The sequence below is a fragment of the Eublepharis macularius genome, chromosome 2 (assembly GCF_028583425.1).
Source record: "Eublepharis macularius isolate TG4126 chromosome 2, MPM_Emac_v1.0, whole genome shotgun sequence".
In the NCBI taxonomy this organism is placed as follows: Eukaryota; Metazoa; Chordata; class Lepidosauria; order Squamata; family Eublepharidae; genus Eublepharis; species Eublepharis macularius.
The window spans coordinates 159,893,833-159,914,776 of NC_072791.1; the positions used below are offsets into that span (position 1 = coordinate 159,893,833).

The window sequence follows — 20,944 nt, forward strand, 5'->3', positions numbered from 1 at the left end:
GTACCAGCCAAGGGGACCCCTGGGCATAGCTCCTGACCACCCTGAGGCCCAATGGCCTCCTAAGCCCCATTGCCTTTGGCTCGTTTGCAAACGTGTCATCTGTAAGATTTGTGTCATGGGCCATAAAGGCTCCTCATGATCCATCCTTAATGGATTAGGCCACAACAAGGCAGAACAACTGAAAGATGTTTTGTCACATCAAAGCTGGGAGGCATGCTAAACCAAAGTTGCCATGCCTCCCCTCCACCTAAAAAGGTGTACAGCAGTATTGAAAGTCCATTGAGCACTGGGTAAAATGGCAAACTAGATTGCCCTGTACACCTCTGCTTTCCAAGCTGGGGAGGGGGGAAATCCTGAGGAATCCAGACCAGGGATCCACTGGTCTCAAGGGCAAGCTAACTAGGGCTGCCATCAAAAGACCTTCAAGCAGGCATCGGAGAAGGCCTAAAGCACACCAACTAGCAACAGGCCTCCCTCCATAAAGTGACTCCGTTAAAGGAGTTGAGAACCGTCCATACTTAGAGGTCCTCTCGCATGCCTGCTGTAATCCTAAAACTGAGATATGGAAACTGTGGGATAATCATGGCCATGTTAAAGCTGTGGGTGAGTGTTACATGCCCCCTCAAGAAAAGAGCTGAAGCAGCCAAAAGCCACACCTGAGACAGAGCATGTGTTTGGCAAAGCCCTGCCCATGTAGGGATAGTGCTTGAATGACAATACAAAAGCAAAGAGTCTTCAGGCAGGACCCAGGGGAGGCAAAATGCCAACTCAGTGTCACCTTTCTGTGCCAACTGCAAGCCGCTGATAACCTGATGGCCCAGACGAAGCATGGGGTGGCTTACTGCAAATATGCATGTTCAGTGCAGCATGCACGACAACTTCTCTGGCTATGGTATCCAGAATGCAGTATCATAGATTTCCATTGGAACTCTGTTTCCTTCACTCAGAAAAATTAAATTTTGGAGTAAAAATTGTCTGATGATTTTTGGCTATCCCTATGTAGAACAAATTATCAAGCCATGCCTCATCATGTTTGCCTTCTATAGCTGTACCTTGTAATGAAAATATATGATTGAGAATTGCCACCAAATCTAGGAATATGGTGTGGAGAAGCAGGTGGAAGGATCTGTATTGGAGAGAGAGTGTCTGGAGAATGATTGCCATTTGCTCCTGGGAGTGCTTTGCAATCAGACCCCAAATGTATCTCCAGACTTGACTTTCATCAAGTAGACACATTAGCTTGTGTGCACTTCAGAAGCAGGTGCTGCAAACCGTGATTAGTTACTCGAGTCAGGAATGTTGTACTGTGATCAAATACCTTGTGACAGCACTTTTAGCAATGTTTTAAATCAATAAATCTGAGCTATGGGGGCTTCACGTGTTATTGCTATCTACCATGTTGCTCCTGCTGCAGAAATGAATTGCCTAGAAGAACAAATGAGACCACTATTCAGGATTCAATTTTTTTTCCACTGTCCATTTATATATTAAAAAGAATCATGGCATGAGGCGCTTTTCTTCCACACAAAATCATACAAAAGGCTTTCTTTATTAAATATACATTATTTACAGTTTAAGTCTCTCTTCTGTACAACAAGAACCATAGAAAACAGAAAAAAAAAGCTAAGGCTAATTTTTCATTGTTGTTTTAATCCCCATACAGTATATTAAAACATGATACATGGTCTACAAAACTGACTTGGACTGAGGCAACATCCTAGGAGATTCTATATCAAAAAAGCAGACAGTGGAAGAAGAGTGAGTTAGAATTCCATTTTGGTTTCCTGTATTTTACTGTAACTGAAAGACTAATTTGCATGTCCCTTAGATAAGATTGTTTAATGTACTTTTTAGAGCAGCTTTGAACATTTAAACAAGAAGTGGAAATAGAAAGGGCAAGCGTCTCTCAGTTCTTATTTCTTCCCTCACCATCTATAATACAGCCCTGAAGTCAGATATCCAGTGAGAAGACACCTTGCAAATCTCCAAGACAGGACAAAACTGCCTTTCTCTGTCAAATAATATGCAAACATTCATGGGAAAGGAAGCAAGAGGTACCACCTGTTCTCCATACTTTCCTAAACACTCCAAGTAGCTCTTATTTAGCCATTGTTTCAGAAAATGTCTGCTGTTGTTTGGCTGAACTTGAGAAAATTAAATATTTTCAAAATGTATAGAGACTATATTAGGAATTCAAAACTAATTGTAAACCAAAATTGAATGACAATTAGGCAAACAAAAGTTTCTTGATTTGTACAGCAGATTCTAGCACAATGTAATCCATATGGCAGATTTTCAATTGTCCAATATGAATCAGATATAAGCATAACATCAACTTTAGGGACTAATATAATAATTGAATCAGAATTTTTAGCTAAATTTAGATATCCAAGAAAACTCTGATGATCAAGACTTACTAAAATAGTCAAAGCCTATGTGTGACAGATATTGTTAAAAAAATCATTAAAAAAATCATAGTCAGACAGCTTTCATAATCCAAATACATAACTATTGTTGCAGATTCTTTAAAATATTACTTCATTCTAGTTCTTATTGTTAGCCTGTAGGCAGCTGAGACTGAAAAAAAGAAATCCACAAATGAAATTCACAGAAGTTAGTCCAGAATAACAAAATGTTCACAATATCCAACCCCACAACTGACTTGATCTCCATTTTTCTCAGTGGCCCAATTGATGGTATCATGTTCTTATCTTGGTGCTGAACTGAGGAGTCTAAACTGTAGGCCAGAGTAGTTCCTGGGATATTACTGTAATTGCAACCAAAGATTAAAAACAGTCAGAAACTCACAGCCCTGTGCTTTCTGTCTTAACAAGCCTTGACTTTTTGGTATATTTTGGACTAAAGGAGCTCTATCAGTCATCTATTGCAAGATTCACCTTGGCTGTTTGTAGCCTGAGTCCAATATTATTGCAGCTACTGGGATGTTAGGGCTACTGTGTTCCCATAAAAGGACCCCATACATCTTTCATAATGTCTGGATGACTGATTTGTGGAATCATCATCAGCCTATCACTGGTAGTGTACCTCTGATTAACAGATATTTGGATGAACCCAAAGGGATTGGTTACACCATCACTCCTTGTTCATGAGCTTTCCAAAGCATCACGTTGGACAAAACTGAATCCAAAATGCTAGGCTACACAGACTCCTACATTCTTGTGATATTAATGAATGAATTGGAGCAGAATAAACAATCCTTTTTTGTCATTATCCTTGAATGTTTATCAAAGTAACTTAAGAATTCTGGTTAATTTATAAAGAAGTCTTCAGCAGAATTACACCCTTCTAAGCCCATTAATTTGAATGAATTTGACAAATGTTTAGGATTGCACGTTTGTTAGCTTCAAATCTACAATTTGACATCAGTGATATTTTGACTTTAAGCAAAATTATACCTTTTTCTGATCTTCACTGCCGTAAGAATAGCTGTATCTGAACTTTTCTTTATCAGTGAAGATGGGAGCATTCTATCTCTGGATGTTTTTGAATTCATGGAGATAATTCGCTCTCCTCCTTTGACATACACGCACACACACACAGAGGCAACTCCAGAGAGTGGCAAGTTCACACATTTGCCAGAGCCCCAAGCCTGCAGAGCCCCTGGTAGACCCACCATTATAACTTTGTGCAGAGCATCGAAGAAAATCAGAGGTAGCAAGAGTGAATTCTGGAATTACATATTCTCAACTTCAGGTTAGGGAAGTCTCCTAGGTGTGCCTTGTTAGAAGGCTCCTGTAATTCTTAACTGGACACAGTATGTGCACACACATACACACTCAGCACCTTGACAAGGTATGTGGAATAGTGTAGAGATTAATGCAATACTTACAACAAATATCAATGTAATTTCTATGGTGTATTTAGTGAGATTCTCTTTAGTAATTGCTTCCAGGCTATTCATGGTGGATGGAATACCTGGCCTGCTGGCGGTGTCACCTACTTGTCTTGCTGAACATATTCAAGGCATTCATTGTCCTTTAATCTTGGCCTATTGGTCATCAAATTAATGTTTGTGTCCCCCCTGCCTCAGTCTTTACTGTAAAAAGCTGGAAAATTTTATCCATGACAAAACTGAATCTACTTTTTTTAAAAAAATCACATTTTTGACATTTTCTATAATAGCTTTGGGATATCAAAGGCTGGGGAAAAGTTCCATGCCAGGAAGAGAAGACCTGAGATATAAATAAAAACAAAGGTTATGATCCTCCTAAAGCTTCTAATCTGCAAGTCCAACTGAAATGAACAAGAAACAGCTGCCTTTCATATGTTAGTATTTAACCTCAATATCTGGTATGTCAAGGGCAAAACACACTGCAGATATACAAATAGACTATCTTGTCTCCTACTACTTATCTCAGCAATGTCTGAAGCCTTCCTGTAGCATAAGGAGCTTTTCTCCAAAGGAAGTGGCTGTATCTCATCTTTCCTCTAAGAAGATAGAGGCAACTTACATGGCTCTTCCTTCCCCCTTTTATCCACACAACTACCCTTTGAGGTAGATTAGGCTGAAGGAGGCATTAATTTTTCATTTATTATTTATATCCCACTTTCCCCATCACTTAGGCGCTCAAAGGGTCATAGAACATCCTCCTCCCCTCCTCCATTTTCTCACAATAACAGATCTGTGAGGTAGGCTAGGCTGAGTTTGTGATGGTACCAAGGTCATCCAGTGAATTTCCATGATTGAAGTGAGGATTTGAATCCAGGTCTTCTCATATCCTACTTCACCATTCTATCCATTATGCCACGCCGATGAGTTGGATTCAGTACAAAGACATTGCAAGCACAGTGAAAAGATCACTGATTTTCTCAGCTTTCTCCAGCAGCCATTTCCAACCATGGGTAAGTTTACTCAAGTGGTTGAAAGGGCCTGCATGAAACAGTAGCCACATGGGTTGGGAGGCTGCATTGGGGCAGGTGAAGGGGGCAAAATTGCTGCTTTCTTCCTCTTCCATCACCAGAGGTGTGCTCACATAAGAGGCAGGAGGGAGCTATTATTGCACTTGAATCCTCCATGTGGCTGGAAATAAACTTTCCTGAGGTTTGAAATGGCTGCTGAGGGAAGGGAAACACCAGGAAGAGTGGTGACAATCAGTACCTTCCACTGACAGATCAGAATCCAATCTAGCAACTGGCCCAAGGACATCCTGTGAGATTTATGGTAATGTGGGGATTTGAACCCAGGTCTCCTGTGTCCTAGTCCAACCAGTACACTATAAGTATGTCATTCCAGCTTCTGTAGCATTAGCAGAGTATGCCTAACCTCATCAGATGAGAAGTGGGAAAATAGCCTACTTAAGGAAAAATATAGATGTGTTGGGTAGGCATATTAGATTTATTCCTACTTGACACACCCTTCCATGAATCACCCACTGGATATGACAGCATGTGGTGTGTGACTGGCCAGAGGCAAACCCTTTTTATCAATCCCTGCTAATCATTCTGCAGAGTCAGAACAATTCAAGAGACAAATGACTAATTTGCAAATTAGAGAAGTTTGCTAGTTAATGTGCTCTTTTTCATTTAGTTTTTCCTTTTTTGAGTGCTTTGGTGGAAAACTCGCAAGGAATAAATTTTGTGATATACTGAATAATCAGATCTTTTTATGCATTCTTCAAAATGGACAATGGAAAAAACAGTATTACAATTTCCCACACCCCAACATGTCGATGGAAGATTTCATGGCTTTGGGCTATATGACTATCTATAGGATCTCGAAATGTATAATTGTACTTTTAATGTGAATAGATTTTGGATATGCATAGTAGATACATTAAAAAGCAAATAAGAACAAAGAATTGACCATACTTCTAGGAGGAAGCAAATAAAATCCATAATCTGATAGTATCTGTGGGTGTGAGATAAGGCAATTTTAGCTGATTCTTAGCAACTCAATTTTAGCAACTCAAAATACCACCCTCCCCAAATGCTGTTCCTGGGGGGTGGGTGGCCCACAAGACTATCTGAGGAGGAGCAGAGTTCTTTTGGGAGAAGGGGAAATTGGGAAAAATTTCCCCCTTTTTGGTGCCTATAGAAATTCTATGTGGCATCCAAACCAAAGTCTCAAAGGAATTTAGTTATTTCTGGTATGAAACTACATTTGCATCACCTGATTTCTCATCACTGGGTAACATGCACTTCAGTAAATGAACTAACTCCACTGATAAATGCATTGAAGGCAGGCATTAGCTTTCTCTTTGGTTGTGATAGGTCATCACAGCTGCATGTCAAAGCACAATATTTCAGTTATCTTGAACTAGTTCAAAGTAAATTATTTCCTTTTATCTGTCCTGAACCCATTTCCCAACAATTCCACTGGATGTTCCCAAATCCCAGTATTATGAGAAAGCAAGAAAAAACTTTCTCTGTCCACTTTCTCTTCCCCTTGCATAATGTTATAAACTTCTACCATGTCTCCTCTTAGCCATCTTTTTCTGGACTAAGAAGAGACTAGATGGCTACCTGGAAGCAATGATTCTATGACTCAATATGAATGTACACAAATGGGGAGAGGAGGGCATGAAGGGATGAGTTGTGACTCTTTCTTACATGTCCAGGGCAATGCCAATCACTACTTTAGCATCAGGAAGGAATTTTCCTCCAGGCCAGTTTTTTTGTCTTCCTTTGGTCATAGAGCAGGGGTCACTTGGGCAGGTGAGGGGGGAGATAGCCGTGAATTTACTGCATTGTGAAGCATATTAAACTAGATGACCCTTGGAGTCTCTTCCAGCATTATGTTTCTATGTTTCTAAAATTTCCTGCCTTTCTCAGAGGAGAGGTATTCCAGTTCCTTAATCAGTCATCATTTTCCAGCTCTGCAATATTCTTTTTGAGATACGATGGCCATTACTACTTGTACAACCCTGGTATAACAGAGAAGATTTTAACACCACATTTTCCAGTTTAGTTATATTAGAAAAGCTCCTAGTTCTAAGTATGTGCACAGAAGTAAATGCTAGCAGAAAAGAATCATTTGCAACTTAATAGGATCCAGCCCCACTCTAGACATTCATAACAAGGGGGATGCACACTCAAGAACTATCCTGGATTAGGTCTGCTAGTCCTCCTGTGGGGGCAGTGGATAATCCTCTCCCAGCCTCTGCCCCTCCCCCACTTACCTGGTTTGTGAGGGGAGGCATGGGGAACAAGTCTGGGAGGCAAAATACCTCCTGAGCAAGCCTGCAGCAGGTGCACTTCTGGCGGGGTGCAATAATGTCACTTCCAGGAGTGACACCATCATGCTGCTTGCGGGAATGCTGCCACACTTTGTTTGTGGCCAGTTTGGGCCCCAAATGTGAAGCATGGGAGCATTCCTGCAGCCAGTATGATGGCATCACTCCCATAAGTGACATCATCACATCTGCACCAGAAATGTGCAATGCACTATGCACGCACACAAAGATGTTCAAACTAGTAAGTATCAGGTTATCCCCACCCAGAAGGTAAGGGGACCTGGCAACCCTATCCTGGATTAACAAGTTCATATCTGTGCTTTCAATTGATGTGATAAGACCTCAGAAGCATACCATGATGTGGGGCCTGTCTGCATTGCTTCCTGCTCCAGAAGGATATCTACAGGATGAAGCCATGAATTATCCTTATGGGATTAGAGAATGTAAATTTGGGATTGGGGAGAAAATCAGCAGTAGTAAATTTGCAGCCTGACAATGCAGTCTAAACGCATGGATTTCAATAGGCTTTGAAAGGAGTAACTGCATAGGATTTCACTGTAAGATGTCCTTCTGATCAGTAACAAAACTTTGTTAAATAATTTGGTCCTACTTATTTTCTCTTCTTGTACTTTTGTTTGTTTTTAATCAGAGGAGTTCTGCTTCAAAGGGACATAAATGGAATAAATCCACAAATGGCTCTAGACATGGTCTTCTTTGTGCTGCTGAGGTAGAAAATGAAGGGACTGTGTCATGTGAAGTATGCAACGGAAACAGATTTCAAACTGTTCCCAGGCACATGAAGACTCTTCCAGTGATCAACTGCCATGATGTGAGGGTCAGAACTCATGCTAACTACACACATCATACTCTATTGCTTATGTTAGAATATTGTGAGAGAGAAAAATTATATATACAAGGTAGCAAACAAGAAATTTAATGTATTTTAATGAAATGGGCAACTCAATCCATAACCCAGCTAAGTGAAACTAGGGACACTAAGATTTATACTGAGTTAATTCAATTGATTTAAATGTGGCTAATTAAGCTTACATTCTAGTAATTCTGTTTAACTGAGTGGCATATTGGACTGTTTTTCCTATATAAAAAAGACTATCAATAACAGCACAAAATACACCTCTTGGAAGTGAGCAAATTAAGGGCAGCATAGTAAACCCAGTCAAATCCTACCATCTGTAAATCTGCAAGCATGTATCACTCTTTCTATATAACAGATTAGAGAGTGACCTGATTTTCAGATTTTGCAAACGAAAATGAGTTCAAAGGCCAACTGACAAATCTAAAGATTGTATCAACAGGCTGACTGGCCCATTTGTTCTGGTTCCCTGTTAATTTACAAACTTCTGTGGCTAATATTGTGCTGTAATTTGTAAAGGGCTAGGAAAGGAAACAGTTTTTCACTAAGAACCTCCCAAACTTAGTAATAAGAAACTTCAAATTCTGTGAATGAAACTCAGAACTAGTGTAATATAATGGTTAAAGCCTCAGATGAGGATCCAGGAGACCCAGGTTTGAACCCTCATTTTGACAAGGAACATTGCTGGGTGACCTGGAGCCAGTCACACATTCTCAGCCTAACCAATTACCTCAGAGAGTTGTTATGAGGATAAAATGGAAGTGAGGAAAATGATGTAAGGCACTTGGTGTCACCATTGGGGAGAACTGCGGAGTATAAATGAAATAAAGATGTAAACAAACAAATATATGCTTGTGCCCCAATTCACAATGAGAGCCCCGCATACTAGAAATAGCTTCCTACGACACACCTGATGTGGATGTAGATGCGCATCCTTGTCTGCCTTACAAAGCTCTGGATTGTAATGATGTCAACAGTCATGCATTTTGATGTGCAGGGAGATGAATATCCCTATCAAAGTCAACCAGTTGTTAGGTAAGGCTAGGAGCACATGCTTAGAGGTGAATCAGTGTCTCAGAATTTAGTTACAAAATTAGAATTGAATGTGTGGGGATGGTGGAGGGAAGCAGACATTGGAAAACCAAAGAAGGCACAAGTCCTAAGAGACCCGAGTTAATTATGCAAATGTTAAATAGATTTTTAATTTTTTAAAGTGCAGGTGCAAAGAGTGTAAATATAATTATCTAACAACCAATACAAACCAAAGAATATTATATATCTACTCCTTCTAGTACATAAGTACTCCAACTGGTGAGTTTCTCAAAATGGATTAATGCCACAATATATCTAAGTCCAATCCAAACTAATGCTTGTCAGTGCTTGTCAAAAATAAGTATCAAAGTTCTTAAAATGAGTCCATATTACATATCCATTCCTTGTTTCTTTCTTTTCTAGGCAGAAGCCCATCGAATAAGAGTCAACAATGGGATGCAGTGTTCCTGGAGAGTTGGCAACGGATGTGCCAGCCCTTACAACATCCCGTTTCGCATTGCTTCTTCATAAGCCAATAATTTAAACAGCCTATAATATATAAAAATTCATTGGACTAAACATACAATAAATAAATAATAAATACAATAAATATTAAATACAAATATATGTCTGATCCTATTTAGTACTCACGTATTAATTCCAAGTCAATTCATTACACACATTGGTGTCACTTCTAACAATTTCCATTTTTAATCAGAGGTTGAACATCAGTTATATAACCAATTAAGCAACTGAACTCAAGGGAGGCTTAAAGCAACACCCATCCCACCTTTCTTAAATGGACCTAGCAAAATTTTCAAAAAGGCAATAAAATCTATTTCATGGTTTAAGCCTCTATGGGCAAGGCACCCAAGTCTAAAAATCCAATGCACTTCAATCTGCAGTAAAAGTTTTTGTAAAGAAGCATGCTGGTTAATTTCCACAATTTGTAACACAGAATATTTAAGCTCACGTTCCTGCTGATGAAAATGCTGTACTAGTGGAGCATCATAGACCCAATTTCTTATCTTGGATAGATGTTCTTGAATTCTAATTCTGATGGGCCACAAGGTGCTACCCACATATAAGAGACCACAGACACATTTAATAATATAAACAACTCCGGATATCACACAGGTGGAGAAATGTTTAGCACACAGAGGTATCCCTGTTCTAGGATTTTTAATGGTATTACTATTGACAGCCAATGAACATATTTTACAATAGCCACAGGTGAAATACATGAATACATGAGTACTGTAAATAGGATCAGACATATATTTGTATTTAATATTTATTGTATTTATTATATATTTATTGTATGTTTAATCCAATGAATTTTTACATATTACAGGCTGTTTAAATAATTGGCTTATGAAGAAGCAATGCAAAACGGGATGTTGTAAGGGCTGGCACAACCATTGCCAAGTCTCCAGGAACACTGCACCCTGTTGTTGACTCTTCTCGATGGGCTTCTGCCTATAAAAGAAAGAACAAGGAATGAATATATAACATGGACTCATTTTATTAATTTTGATACTTATCTTTGACAAGCATTGACAAACATTGGTTTGGATTGGACTTAGATATATTGTGGCATTAATCCATTTTGAGAAACTGACCAGTTGGGGGTACTTATGTACTACAAGGAGTAGATATATGAGATTCTTTGGTTTGGATTGGTTGTTTGATAATTATGTTTATACTTTTTGCACTTGCACTTTAAAAAATTAAAAATTTATAAAAAGTTGCATAATTAACGTGGGTCTCTTAGGATCGTGTCCCCTTTGGTTTTCCAGTTATATGAGACCTGCCCCCTTGTATCTTCAGTGTTGGGAAGCAGACATTGCCAGGACAGCATCACAGACAGGAATTATAAGGCAACAGAAAGCAGTACCAAAACTCAAGCAGATAGTGCCTGGAACTGGACATCAGGGATTTTTTTCCCTTAAAGAGAACTGAAAGTATGATGGTAGAGGCATAGTTTCCCATGGTATATACACACATTGATCCCACCATCCTTTCTGATCAAAGAGGCTATGCAGGTTCAAAAAACCAGATATAGTAGAAAAATGCAAGTGATGGGGTGAGTTACCTGTTTGTGATACTGCTTTCTCTAGGAAAAGAAAAAACTTGTCTGAATTCAGCCACTGTTCATTAGAGATGAGTACATAAAGGACAAAAAACAAAATGAGTGTTTCATGTTTTGTCACATTGCACGAATCACGAAACATGAACTTCCACAAAATTGTCCCGTTTCATGATACGATTAATTAATTTCGTGATTCATCAGAGCTCAGGGCACTTCAATAGCCCCCTTCATACTCAGAGAGACTGGGCTTGGGGGGATGGCCCCAAAAGCACCACAAAGACACCTGGCCAGGTGGGAGAGGTGCACAAAATAAAACCAAAGAAAACAACAAGAGTGAGAGCCCTCAAAAGAGCAGAGAAAGAACTAATAAGAAACAAAGGCAAGCAAAGAAAAAATAGGGAGGCCTCAGTCAAGTTAGGCCCCAGAGCCAAGCAAAGGCCTGAGACTAGGGTGGGGTAGGGTGCAGGGGAAAAAAGCACCCTCACCCAAATATCTTCCTAGCAAGGCAAAGAGCTGAAAATAAGAGGCTTTTCAGTCTTTTTTAAACATCAGCAGCCAAAAGCTCAATTCCACTCTTTCTCTCACTCTAGTCTCAGCAACAGGTCCTCCCTCTCCCTCTGTCTACTTGGACTGAAAAGCATGAGGCAGAGAGCTTTGCCTTATATAACAAACACTCACATAGAGCAGAACAGGAGGTCTGTGGTTGGCAGATAGACCTGCCTAACAGGGTTTGGAGGGATTAGATTGGTGTTCCCGTGGCTACAGAAGGTCCATCTCTTCAGTTGCCTAGGGGATTTACCCCCCTGCTCCTCGCTGTATAGGGCAGAATGGAAGCTCTCCAGTTGGCAAGGAGAGCTGCCTATCAAGTTTATGTGGGCTAAGATTGGGGTTTCCAATGGCAACAAAAGGTTGACAGACATTCCAGGCCTATGTTGCCTAGTGAATCAATGGATCGGTGCCAGCCTGTCTGACATCACAAATCATTCATGAATCAAACGAATCAGTCCAAAAAGTCATGAATTTTGTGAAAACCGCAGCTTCAAACATGCGTTTCGCGAAACACGAATCAGCCCGATTCAACACGAAATTTGATTCGTATTTCAATTTGTGCCCATATCTATTGTTCATACTTTTTTTGGCAACAATAAAGGAAACTTTGTTTAAGAAAAAAGAAACGTGCTGAACAAATATCGAGAACACCTGTACATCAGAAAACTTTGAGTGGATCCAACCAACGTTTCCACTCTATCTTGCCTAACTCCCTTCCTTACTACAGCCCATTTCACATGCCTGTTTCTTATGCAGCATAACCTGTTGGGATGGTCTGGGGTAAGCCGCTTCCTTCCCTTTTTATTACCATACTGTACCATACTTCTGAGAACAGTTTTTGATGGATATACAAAAATAGATTTGAGTGAGAAAGAATATGTACAATGTTCTTTTTTATTTATAAGAAACCTATGCTTCTAATTGATAAAGCTTAGTAGAATCAAATTCTGCCCCCCCCCCGCCCATCAGAAGGTAGTTCAGGCTTTTAAGTTACTTGAATAATGAAGAGATTCTGTTCAGCTTTATTGCCCAGACCCTCTCTTTTTATCCCATTAGAGTATCTGCTTGAGGCTAGATTTGCTACACTTTAGCTTGACTTTTATATCAAGGAGGGGGGGGGAGAATATGTAGCAGAGCAAAGGGGTGATTTGCTCTGCTACTCAACAGCTGTGTTGAGTAAGGGAAAATACAGCACAATAATTTATAGGGTGAAAAACTTATTGGAATAAAAATGTGAATTCCATTTCCCTGTTCTCCCCCTTTTTAGAATGCAATTAAGCATGTCACGAATGAATGGCTTCCTGTAAGTGAAATCATATAAAAGAAGATGACTCGGCCAAAGTACAGTCAAAATAATGAGGAAAAATATGATGCCCTGAGTCAGAAAAAGACTCATTAATGTCTGAATTTGTTTGTATCTCTTTATCTTTTTTTGGTTTTTTGCCCATCACTCAGAATTTAATGCAGAGAAACTTTATTGTGAAGAAAGCTTTTGGTTCAAAATGTTTTTGGACAAGGGGCCATTTAAAATTGCAGAAGTAGAGCTACTGAGTATCACCAGAACCATTCTGGTCATGTTAAGGAAGTTTCTGATAATCCAGTACCATACAAAAAGAAAGAGTAATAGTTGTTGATTGTCAGGGAGTAGTAAAGACTGCACAATAAGGACCAGATAGTCTTGGACCTTCTTGAAAGATGTTTCTATGAGTTCAGTTTCATCCCTTCATCTTAGAAAATGCTGGTAACCTACTTAACCACACGGAGCAATATTGTCATTGTCATCTGCAATGGATCAGTTAAAGTTTCATTTGTCCCCTGACTTAGGGAGTATATAATAAGAGTCTCCAATCAGTGGGGAATAGATATTTTACTTCTGAGAACAGTCTTTGATGGTTAACTCAAAAGACAGAAGCAGAGGAAAGAGAGACAAACTACAGGAGTAGTGGGAGACCAATTATCTAGAGAAGGGGAGCAAAATGCTTAGAGCAATCAGTCTCTGGCAATCTTTAGGACTAAGTCACGCCAACAGTTGGATAGAGACATTAACAGAATAAATGGTTTGACGAAGGCTCTTTCCACAGAGCTAGGCCACCCAGGAAAAGAATTTTGTGCCTTGCCAGTTCCCATCCTTGAAGAGCACAAAATCAGTCAATGTTCAGCTGCTTTATTGATGTGTACTAGCTGAAGAAAATGAAGGGAAGCCATGGTCTGCACAGTGTCACTGAAATTGTCCACAGTATAGAGGGTGAGTAATTTTTCAATCCTTGAGTGCCTAACTGCAGTTGAGAGCTGGATAGTAAACTTCTTTTTCTTCCTGTGTACTGAAATGGTTATCCTTGGACTGAATAAAAGCAACTTCCATGAAAAAGGTCCAAGTACTACAAAGTTCATACCTGAAGGACTGATAATAACAGGGAATACAACAGGTCTTCCTTGGCTATATGGTGTTGGATATTTCAGATAAACTCCAGCCCTTCCCAACACTTTCAGAAGAGACAAAAGATGTCTAGCCATAGCTTCAGTGCCTGTACCTAATCAAATAGCTGAGGAAAAATGCCATCATAAAGCCATAGCATCTTAATTACCCTTCAGCTTTGCTCCCCTTTACTTTACCCACTATAACTGAAAGCAGTTTGGTTCCATCTTATCCCAAGGGCTTTTTAAGAGGGAGAGGGGGCACCTTACAGCTTTTTCTAGGATAGAAGGAAGCAGTCTTCAGGTGCCAGAATGCAATCCTGTTCAGGTAAAACATAATTGGAGGAAAGTAGTGTAGTGCTCATCCCTGCATTAAGTCAAGGCCAGGTACTTACCATGCATCCTATGCAGAATTACTCTAGTCTAAGCCCACTGATTTTAGTGCTGAACAAGATGTACTTTGGTTTAGTGCTGTGCAAGATGTGCTACACTGCTGTGTAGTGATGTGCTTGGGTTAAAATGCTGAACTCCTACAGCATACGTTCCTTGTTACAGGTACCTACTCTGTGTTGTGAGCACTCAAATAAAATTTGACTGGGTTCTAAAACAGAGCCCTATTTCAAGGCACACCTTGCAAGAAGGAGGGTCATCTCATTTCCTCCTCCATCAATATATTATCTTTCTTTATCTGAAAGCCCCCATAGCTCTCCCCTTTTCCTGCATCCTTCTCTCCTTCTGACTCATCTGCCAACCTACCTTTATCTCCACCACCCCCACCACCCCCGGCCACATGTCATCGCTATTTCTCTACTTCTTTCAGTCTCTACCTGGGAAAACTGTGGCTCACTTACATGATGCTGGTGACTGGGCCAGGTCATGGTGCCACTGACAGCTCCCCCTGAGTTTTACTGACAGAATATGGCAAAGTTGTTGTGGTTGCCTAGCAACAGCCATTGAGGGCATCCATTTCTTAAATCTACAACAATCTTTTTATCATTTTCTGTTTTTTTAAAAAACTCCCATGTATTATTCTTCAGATTTCAGATTTTTTTGCAAACCTGGGGTGTTTTTCGCATTTGTAGAATGATCTGTCTTTTCTGTCCACTGCTCCAATCTCCAGATTTAAGTATTCTCTGAATTGGCCATGTTGAGAATTAGATATATTGATGATACAATTTTTCTTTGTTTCAAATATTAGGCAAGTAAAAAACAGAACAAAAACCCAGCCTCAGACTTAATTCTTCAGTCTGCTTAAAGTAATCATGATCCCGACCTGACATGCTTAGAGAGGAACAGATGTCCCTGTGGTTTCATTTTTTACATAAACTATTGTGTTATTTATAGGGGGGGGCGGGACATTTTCCATAATGACATGATCAGGAAAACCATGTCTTCTTCCATATAATTTTTCAGATGTTTAAGATTCTGTTATGTCATACTAGAATTTAACTTGTACATTTTACGTTGGATTTGACACTTGATCTTACAAATTTTGGAAATCTTGCTCCCCAATATGTGAAGGTGCCATTGCAATTTTTTCTTCAAGGTGGGACTACAGAGTGCCCTAACAACTTAAATCAAGGAAACTCACTGTGCTGCTTTCCTTGCTTCATTAACCAACCTTGCAAGATGAGTATTGTAATGGAAACGTGTTGTTACTGTTTGTTGGTCAGGTTCAGTACATTTTAAAGTGAGGGTTCCTGAAGTCTAAAAGTTACAGCAAAAGGAGAACAGGGAAGAAAAGGAGAGAGGGTATCAATGAATGAGAGGGAAATGTCATTCCAGATATTCAACTCTCAAAATCAACACAGCACCACCAATATGAAACAAAAGTATTATGCTGATTTGCAAAATAAGGAGAATTTGGCTCCTTTTAAACACATAATAAACAAAATGAGATAATTTGGTCTTATTCTTTTCCACTACCTTGTTGCAATAGCTGTGATGCTACATAGTTAGTTTGCACAATTTACCTCTAGTATATATCGCTCAGGTCCGACATGAAATATTGAAGTAAATGGATCCAAAAAGCAATGTTGACAAAATCCAGAAAGGAACCATCAACCATGCATGTTATGTGGAACTTAGGCAGGACACACAGTTGCTTGAGCTGTTAGGCATTAACTGTGGTGGGGCTTGGCGAAGAGCATGAGGCACTGTATTGCTGCCATTCTCTTCTGTGCAAAGCTAGTTCTTTCCAAAGGGGCAGAGAAATTCCCAGGAAATGGATGGGCAAAAAAACAATCACCATAATAATAATAATAATCAAAGAAATACTAAAATGTAACAAGGAGCTCTGGGGTCCATCAGATGAAGTATTCTCGTTTGCACTCGCTCACGGTGTTCTGCAAGTCAACATCAGTCTTAAATGAACTATCAAGGTGCTCGGGGTATTCCTTTTCTTTTGTCTGGCTGCTCCGATGTGTCTGCTTGTGCTGGTAAAGAAATCTGCTCATAATTGCCACAATGCAAAAGATAATGAAGATCACAACTGCTATAACTCCTGGAAAAGAGGAAAAAGCAATAAGAACACAAAGGGAAGGATGGAGGGGCTATGGTCTGACTACTCAGGAGCAGATCTGTATAAGTCCATGAAGACTGCCACATTAGAGCCTTTGTCTACATCCACAAGTATTTCAGTAGTCAAAATTGGCTGTGCCTGTTCTTTCTGCCTGGTCTCATTAGAGAGCTAGCCACATTTTGGTTGTATCCTTCCCAGGACTGGCATTATTTCAGCAGATGGTGCTGTCACTTGGCCACAGTGAGTGTGCAGGATATCACTGCTATGTTACTAAACCACCTCCTCTGCTAGAAAGAAGAGGCCTAAATAGATGTCTCTGGTTATCATATTTCTTTTAGGATGGTGGGACACCATTTTTAATGCATTTGGGCTCACAGAGGTAGTAACTGAAGCTGCCAAGCATTTTTGGCTTGCAAGTATAAATAGTTTAGAGATTTAAATCATCCATGTTTGGTCTCACTCTGAATAGTTGCTTCTAGTTCATTTAGTCACAAATGGGTCCTTAATCTATTGGGCTGGGAGGGTCAAATTGAATAGATATGGTGCTCATTTCATTACTCCCTTCTTAGGTATTCTAATTCATGTTTTTTAATTAGGAAGGCTAATGGGTCATAAGGTTTGATGACTTTAGGAATAAATAGTGCTTTGAGATGGTGGTGGATTGAGACTAAATCGATGCATCTTCATGAAATTCATGGTACTTTTTGTCAAGTGGCTAGACCTGTAAGCTATCTTCTTGTGTGAGAGGACTGAAACAGTATTTTAACTGTAGTTAAACCACAGTTTTCTATAATCACACTTCTCCTATTATCAATTCATTGCTAATAAATTGGAATACTGAATTTGCATCTTTTGCTGATGCACTAAACTGATTTTTCAGTGAACTTGCTATAACGGCCTTAAGCACCCATCAGTGTATCAGTTTCAATTTTGTTGTTCCTTCTGTATAGCACTATGCTGGTACTGTGATAAGCAGCCCCAAACCTACATGTGTGAATGTACAGAATAACTCATAGATGAGTAGGAATATATGGTGAGAACTGAGGATTGATGAAAACTACTGAAACATATAGCTTAAATATAGCTTGAAATCTGAGAATTCACTGGCACCTACTTGAAACTTATATTGAAGAGACCATGTAGTAGCAATAAACAGGCAAACAAAATCTAGAATAAGTACACAAAATGTAGACATTAAGGAAGGAAGAGAGAATCACCAGAACATGAGAGTCACTACTGATAAGCCATGGTAGAGAAAAAGTTTGCTTGCTCAGCTTTGTGTGTGTGTGTGTGTGAGTGAGTGAGTGAGTGAGTGAGTGAGTGAGTGAGGAGAGAGAGAGAGAGAGAGAGAGAGAGAGAGAGAGAGAGAGAGAGAGAGAGAGAGAGAGATTACCTCCAATGACAGCTGAATCACTCCTGACAGCATTTGTAAGTGGCTCTCTCTCATCTGCTTTCCCAAATGGATCTGCAATTCATTAAGGACACAACAGATTAACTTGCATTTTGTGTTCTTGTAAGCATTTTTTCTCCTGTAAATAAGTGTCAAAATACTTTCTTGGAACCAGAGAACTGGATACATGGAAATAGCCAATGGAATCCTTACTTGTGGAGTGCTCTTCTTGGGTTTTCTTCCTGGCTCTCACAATGGCATCCCACAAAGAGTTGTACACAGTCATTTTGTTTTGACTTTTATTAAGCCAAAAAAAAAAAAAACCACACAAAAACCAGAAGGCTGCAGTTCTAAGAAGAGTATTGGCAGCAGCGAGGAAAGCCTACTTAGCCACATTTCCTTGGGCCATTCATCCCCATTCAAAATGCATCTTTTTTCCATGCAGAAAATCCCAGGTTCAATCCTAAGCATCTATAGTACTCACCTTGATAGCCCAATGGTCTGCTTCAGTGTAGAATAGGAAAATGTGTTGAAAAATCTCTCCTCAAGCTAGCTGCTTTTCTGTTTATTAGGAAAATATAGTTCCTAATGCAAAGCACTGTTCCTAATGCAAAGTGCCATAGTGTAATGCAAAGCATTGTTATACCCTTCTAGACCCTTAGAAGTTGCTGCACTGTTGAAATGATTTTTAGCACACAATTAGCCTGAGTGGAAGTGGTTTAGCATCTCTTCCATGCATTGGCACCATGCATCAAGACTTATAGGTATGCTGGCTGAGGCCCAGCCACGCCAGCTCTGCGGTGCGCACCTCCACCCTGACACTCCCTCCAGTGCCCCTCCAGTGCCCTCGCACCCTGAGTCCACCGCCTACCTGGCCTCAATGGGCACACCGGCCCTGGTGGTGGTGGGAATACTGAGAATACTGAGAGCCAATTTGGTGTAGTGGTTAAGAGCTGGAGAACTGAGTTTGATTCCCCACTCCTCTGCTCGAAGCCAGCTGAGTAGGAATATATGACCTTGAGTCAGTCACAGCTCTTCCAGAGCTCTCTCAGCCCCACCCACCTCACAGGGCGATCGCCGTGAGGATAAAATAACACACTTTGCAAACCTCTCTGAGTGGGCATTAAGTTTTCCTGAAGGGTGGTATATAAATTGAATGTTGTTGTTATTATTATTATATTATAAAATGGCAGAGGGGGAATGGCTAACCTACCACCGAAGCAAGGTCTATGGCCTTGCTCCAGTGTGTGTGTGGGGGGGATGGGGGAGAGCTGCAACTACTTTTAAACTTAACTGGAGCAGTTTGGATTCAGTTAAGGATCTCTTGGGGCTCACCTAGTAATTCCCACAAGAATTTAAATATTCTATCCAGTCTTGGCACTTACACAGCCATGTTAAAAGATGCTAAAAATATTACTTCAGCACAGCAAACATTTGAATTTGGGGGTAAACAAAAGCAAACACTCAGCCTATAATAATAATTTTGTCCTACTTCTATTCAATCAAATCCAGATTTTGTTTTGTAATGTGTGCAAGTAACACAAGGCATAAAAAACAATTACATAGCAGCAAACAGGAAAGTTAAGAAAAGAGGTGTCATTTTTTAAAAATTGTGTCACCAAAATACATATGTACAATAAACTGAATTTATTCAAATGGATTGAAACCCATAACAATGCTAACAGAACTGAAATTTAAGCAATGAGAAATAGTGCAGCAATATGACCCCCCCCCCCCCCGCATGCCCTTTTTTGCCAACATGTAGTTGGATGTTAGAAAACTGATGGCTGAATAGTACTTAGCTTTGCTGTAGATGGCCTTGCAATGTAATGAATTCTGTTGGCTTAGCCATGAATATGATTATTTGACTGTTTGGTTTGTGACAAAAAAACCTTTGATTGCTTGTAAAATTGTACATCTTTAACCTCTTTGACATGATTGTATTATAGAATATAAAACAGATGCTGACAGAACTGGGGGCATGTATAGCTATTTCTGAATCTGGGAAATGGGAGATGAGAAACAAAAGATTTGAGATGGGGTTCGTTTTATTGTTTGCTACCAAGTGACTGTCAATCCAGGCCTGAAAGTCAAATTCTGTCCATGCGGGGGAAAGAATTATGAGAGAGGAAAACAGAATTAACAATTTGCTTGTTCATAAAAATAAACTAGTATGTTGTTCTCTAGTTCCAGAATGTATCTAGACTTCTCTTATAGGGCAATGCTATTCACTTAATTGGTGGGGCATCTTTGTGGCAGTAGCATGCATTAAAACTACATTTATAAGAAACTACTGGATAAGGTATCCAGCAGGCAGAAAGTGTCAGGGCTTGCCGCCGCTGCCGCTGGGCGTGGCACTGGGCGGTCTGCTCCTGACGTCACAGGGGGGCCAGGGATTCTGCAGGACCCTGCTCTGTGGAAGGAGGGGCGGTATACCTCACCCAGACTCCCTCTCAGTCCACTCGCTGGCCTGCTCAACCTGGCCTGCTTACCCTCTGCGTCCTCCTTCATCTCCTCCTTCCAGAACTCTCCTCCAAACCTCCACCCTTGCATCTTACTGCTCTCACTCCACATCATCACTCCTCACTCACACCCACCACCACAGGGCTCTTCCCAGCCAGCTTTTATAGGGCTTCCTTCTACTGCCCCACCCCTCTTCCAGCCTGGCCTTGGGCTGCACCAAGCAGTTGCAGCGGGGGTAGCTGATCTGGCCCCACTGACCAGCACCAGCTGTGCCTTGTTCTCTGGCTGCCCAGCCTCCCTGCCTTGGCTGATTGCTGAAGGCATGTCCAGCTGCAGTACCCTGGCTAGCAGCCCAGCCTCCCTGGCAGAGCTGATGGCTGAAGGTGGGTCCAGCTGCGGCTCCTTGGCTGGTTGC

At 40.4% G+C, this 20,944-nt stretch overlaps 1 protein-coding gene across 1 annotated transcript in view; it reads right to left on the reverse strand.

The window, feature by feature from the left end:
* Positions 1-16,461: 16,461 nt before the first annotated feature.
* The window catches only part of CNTNAP5 (contactin associated protein family member 5), a 472,567-nt gene continuing 468,084 nt past the window's right edge, over positions 16,462-20,944 (reverse strand). The window contains exons 23-24 of the mRNA XM_054970095.1: positions 18,070-18,141; positions 16,462-16,658 (exon numbers count right to left, since the gene is read on the reverse strand). Coding sequence (XP_054826070.1) covers positions 16,462-16,658; positions 18,070-18,141 — 269 coding nt within the window. The remainder of the gene's footprint in view (positions 16,659-18,069; positions 18,142-20,944) is intronic.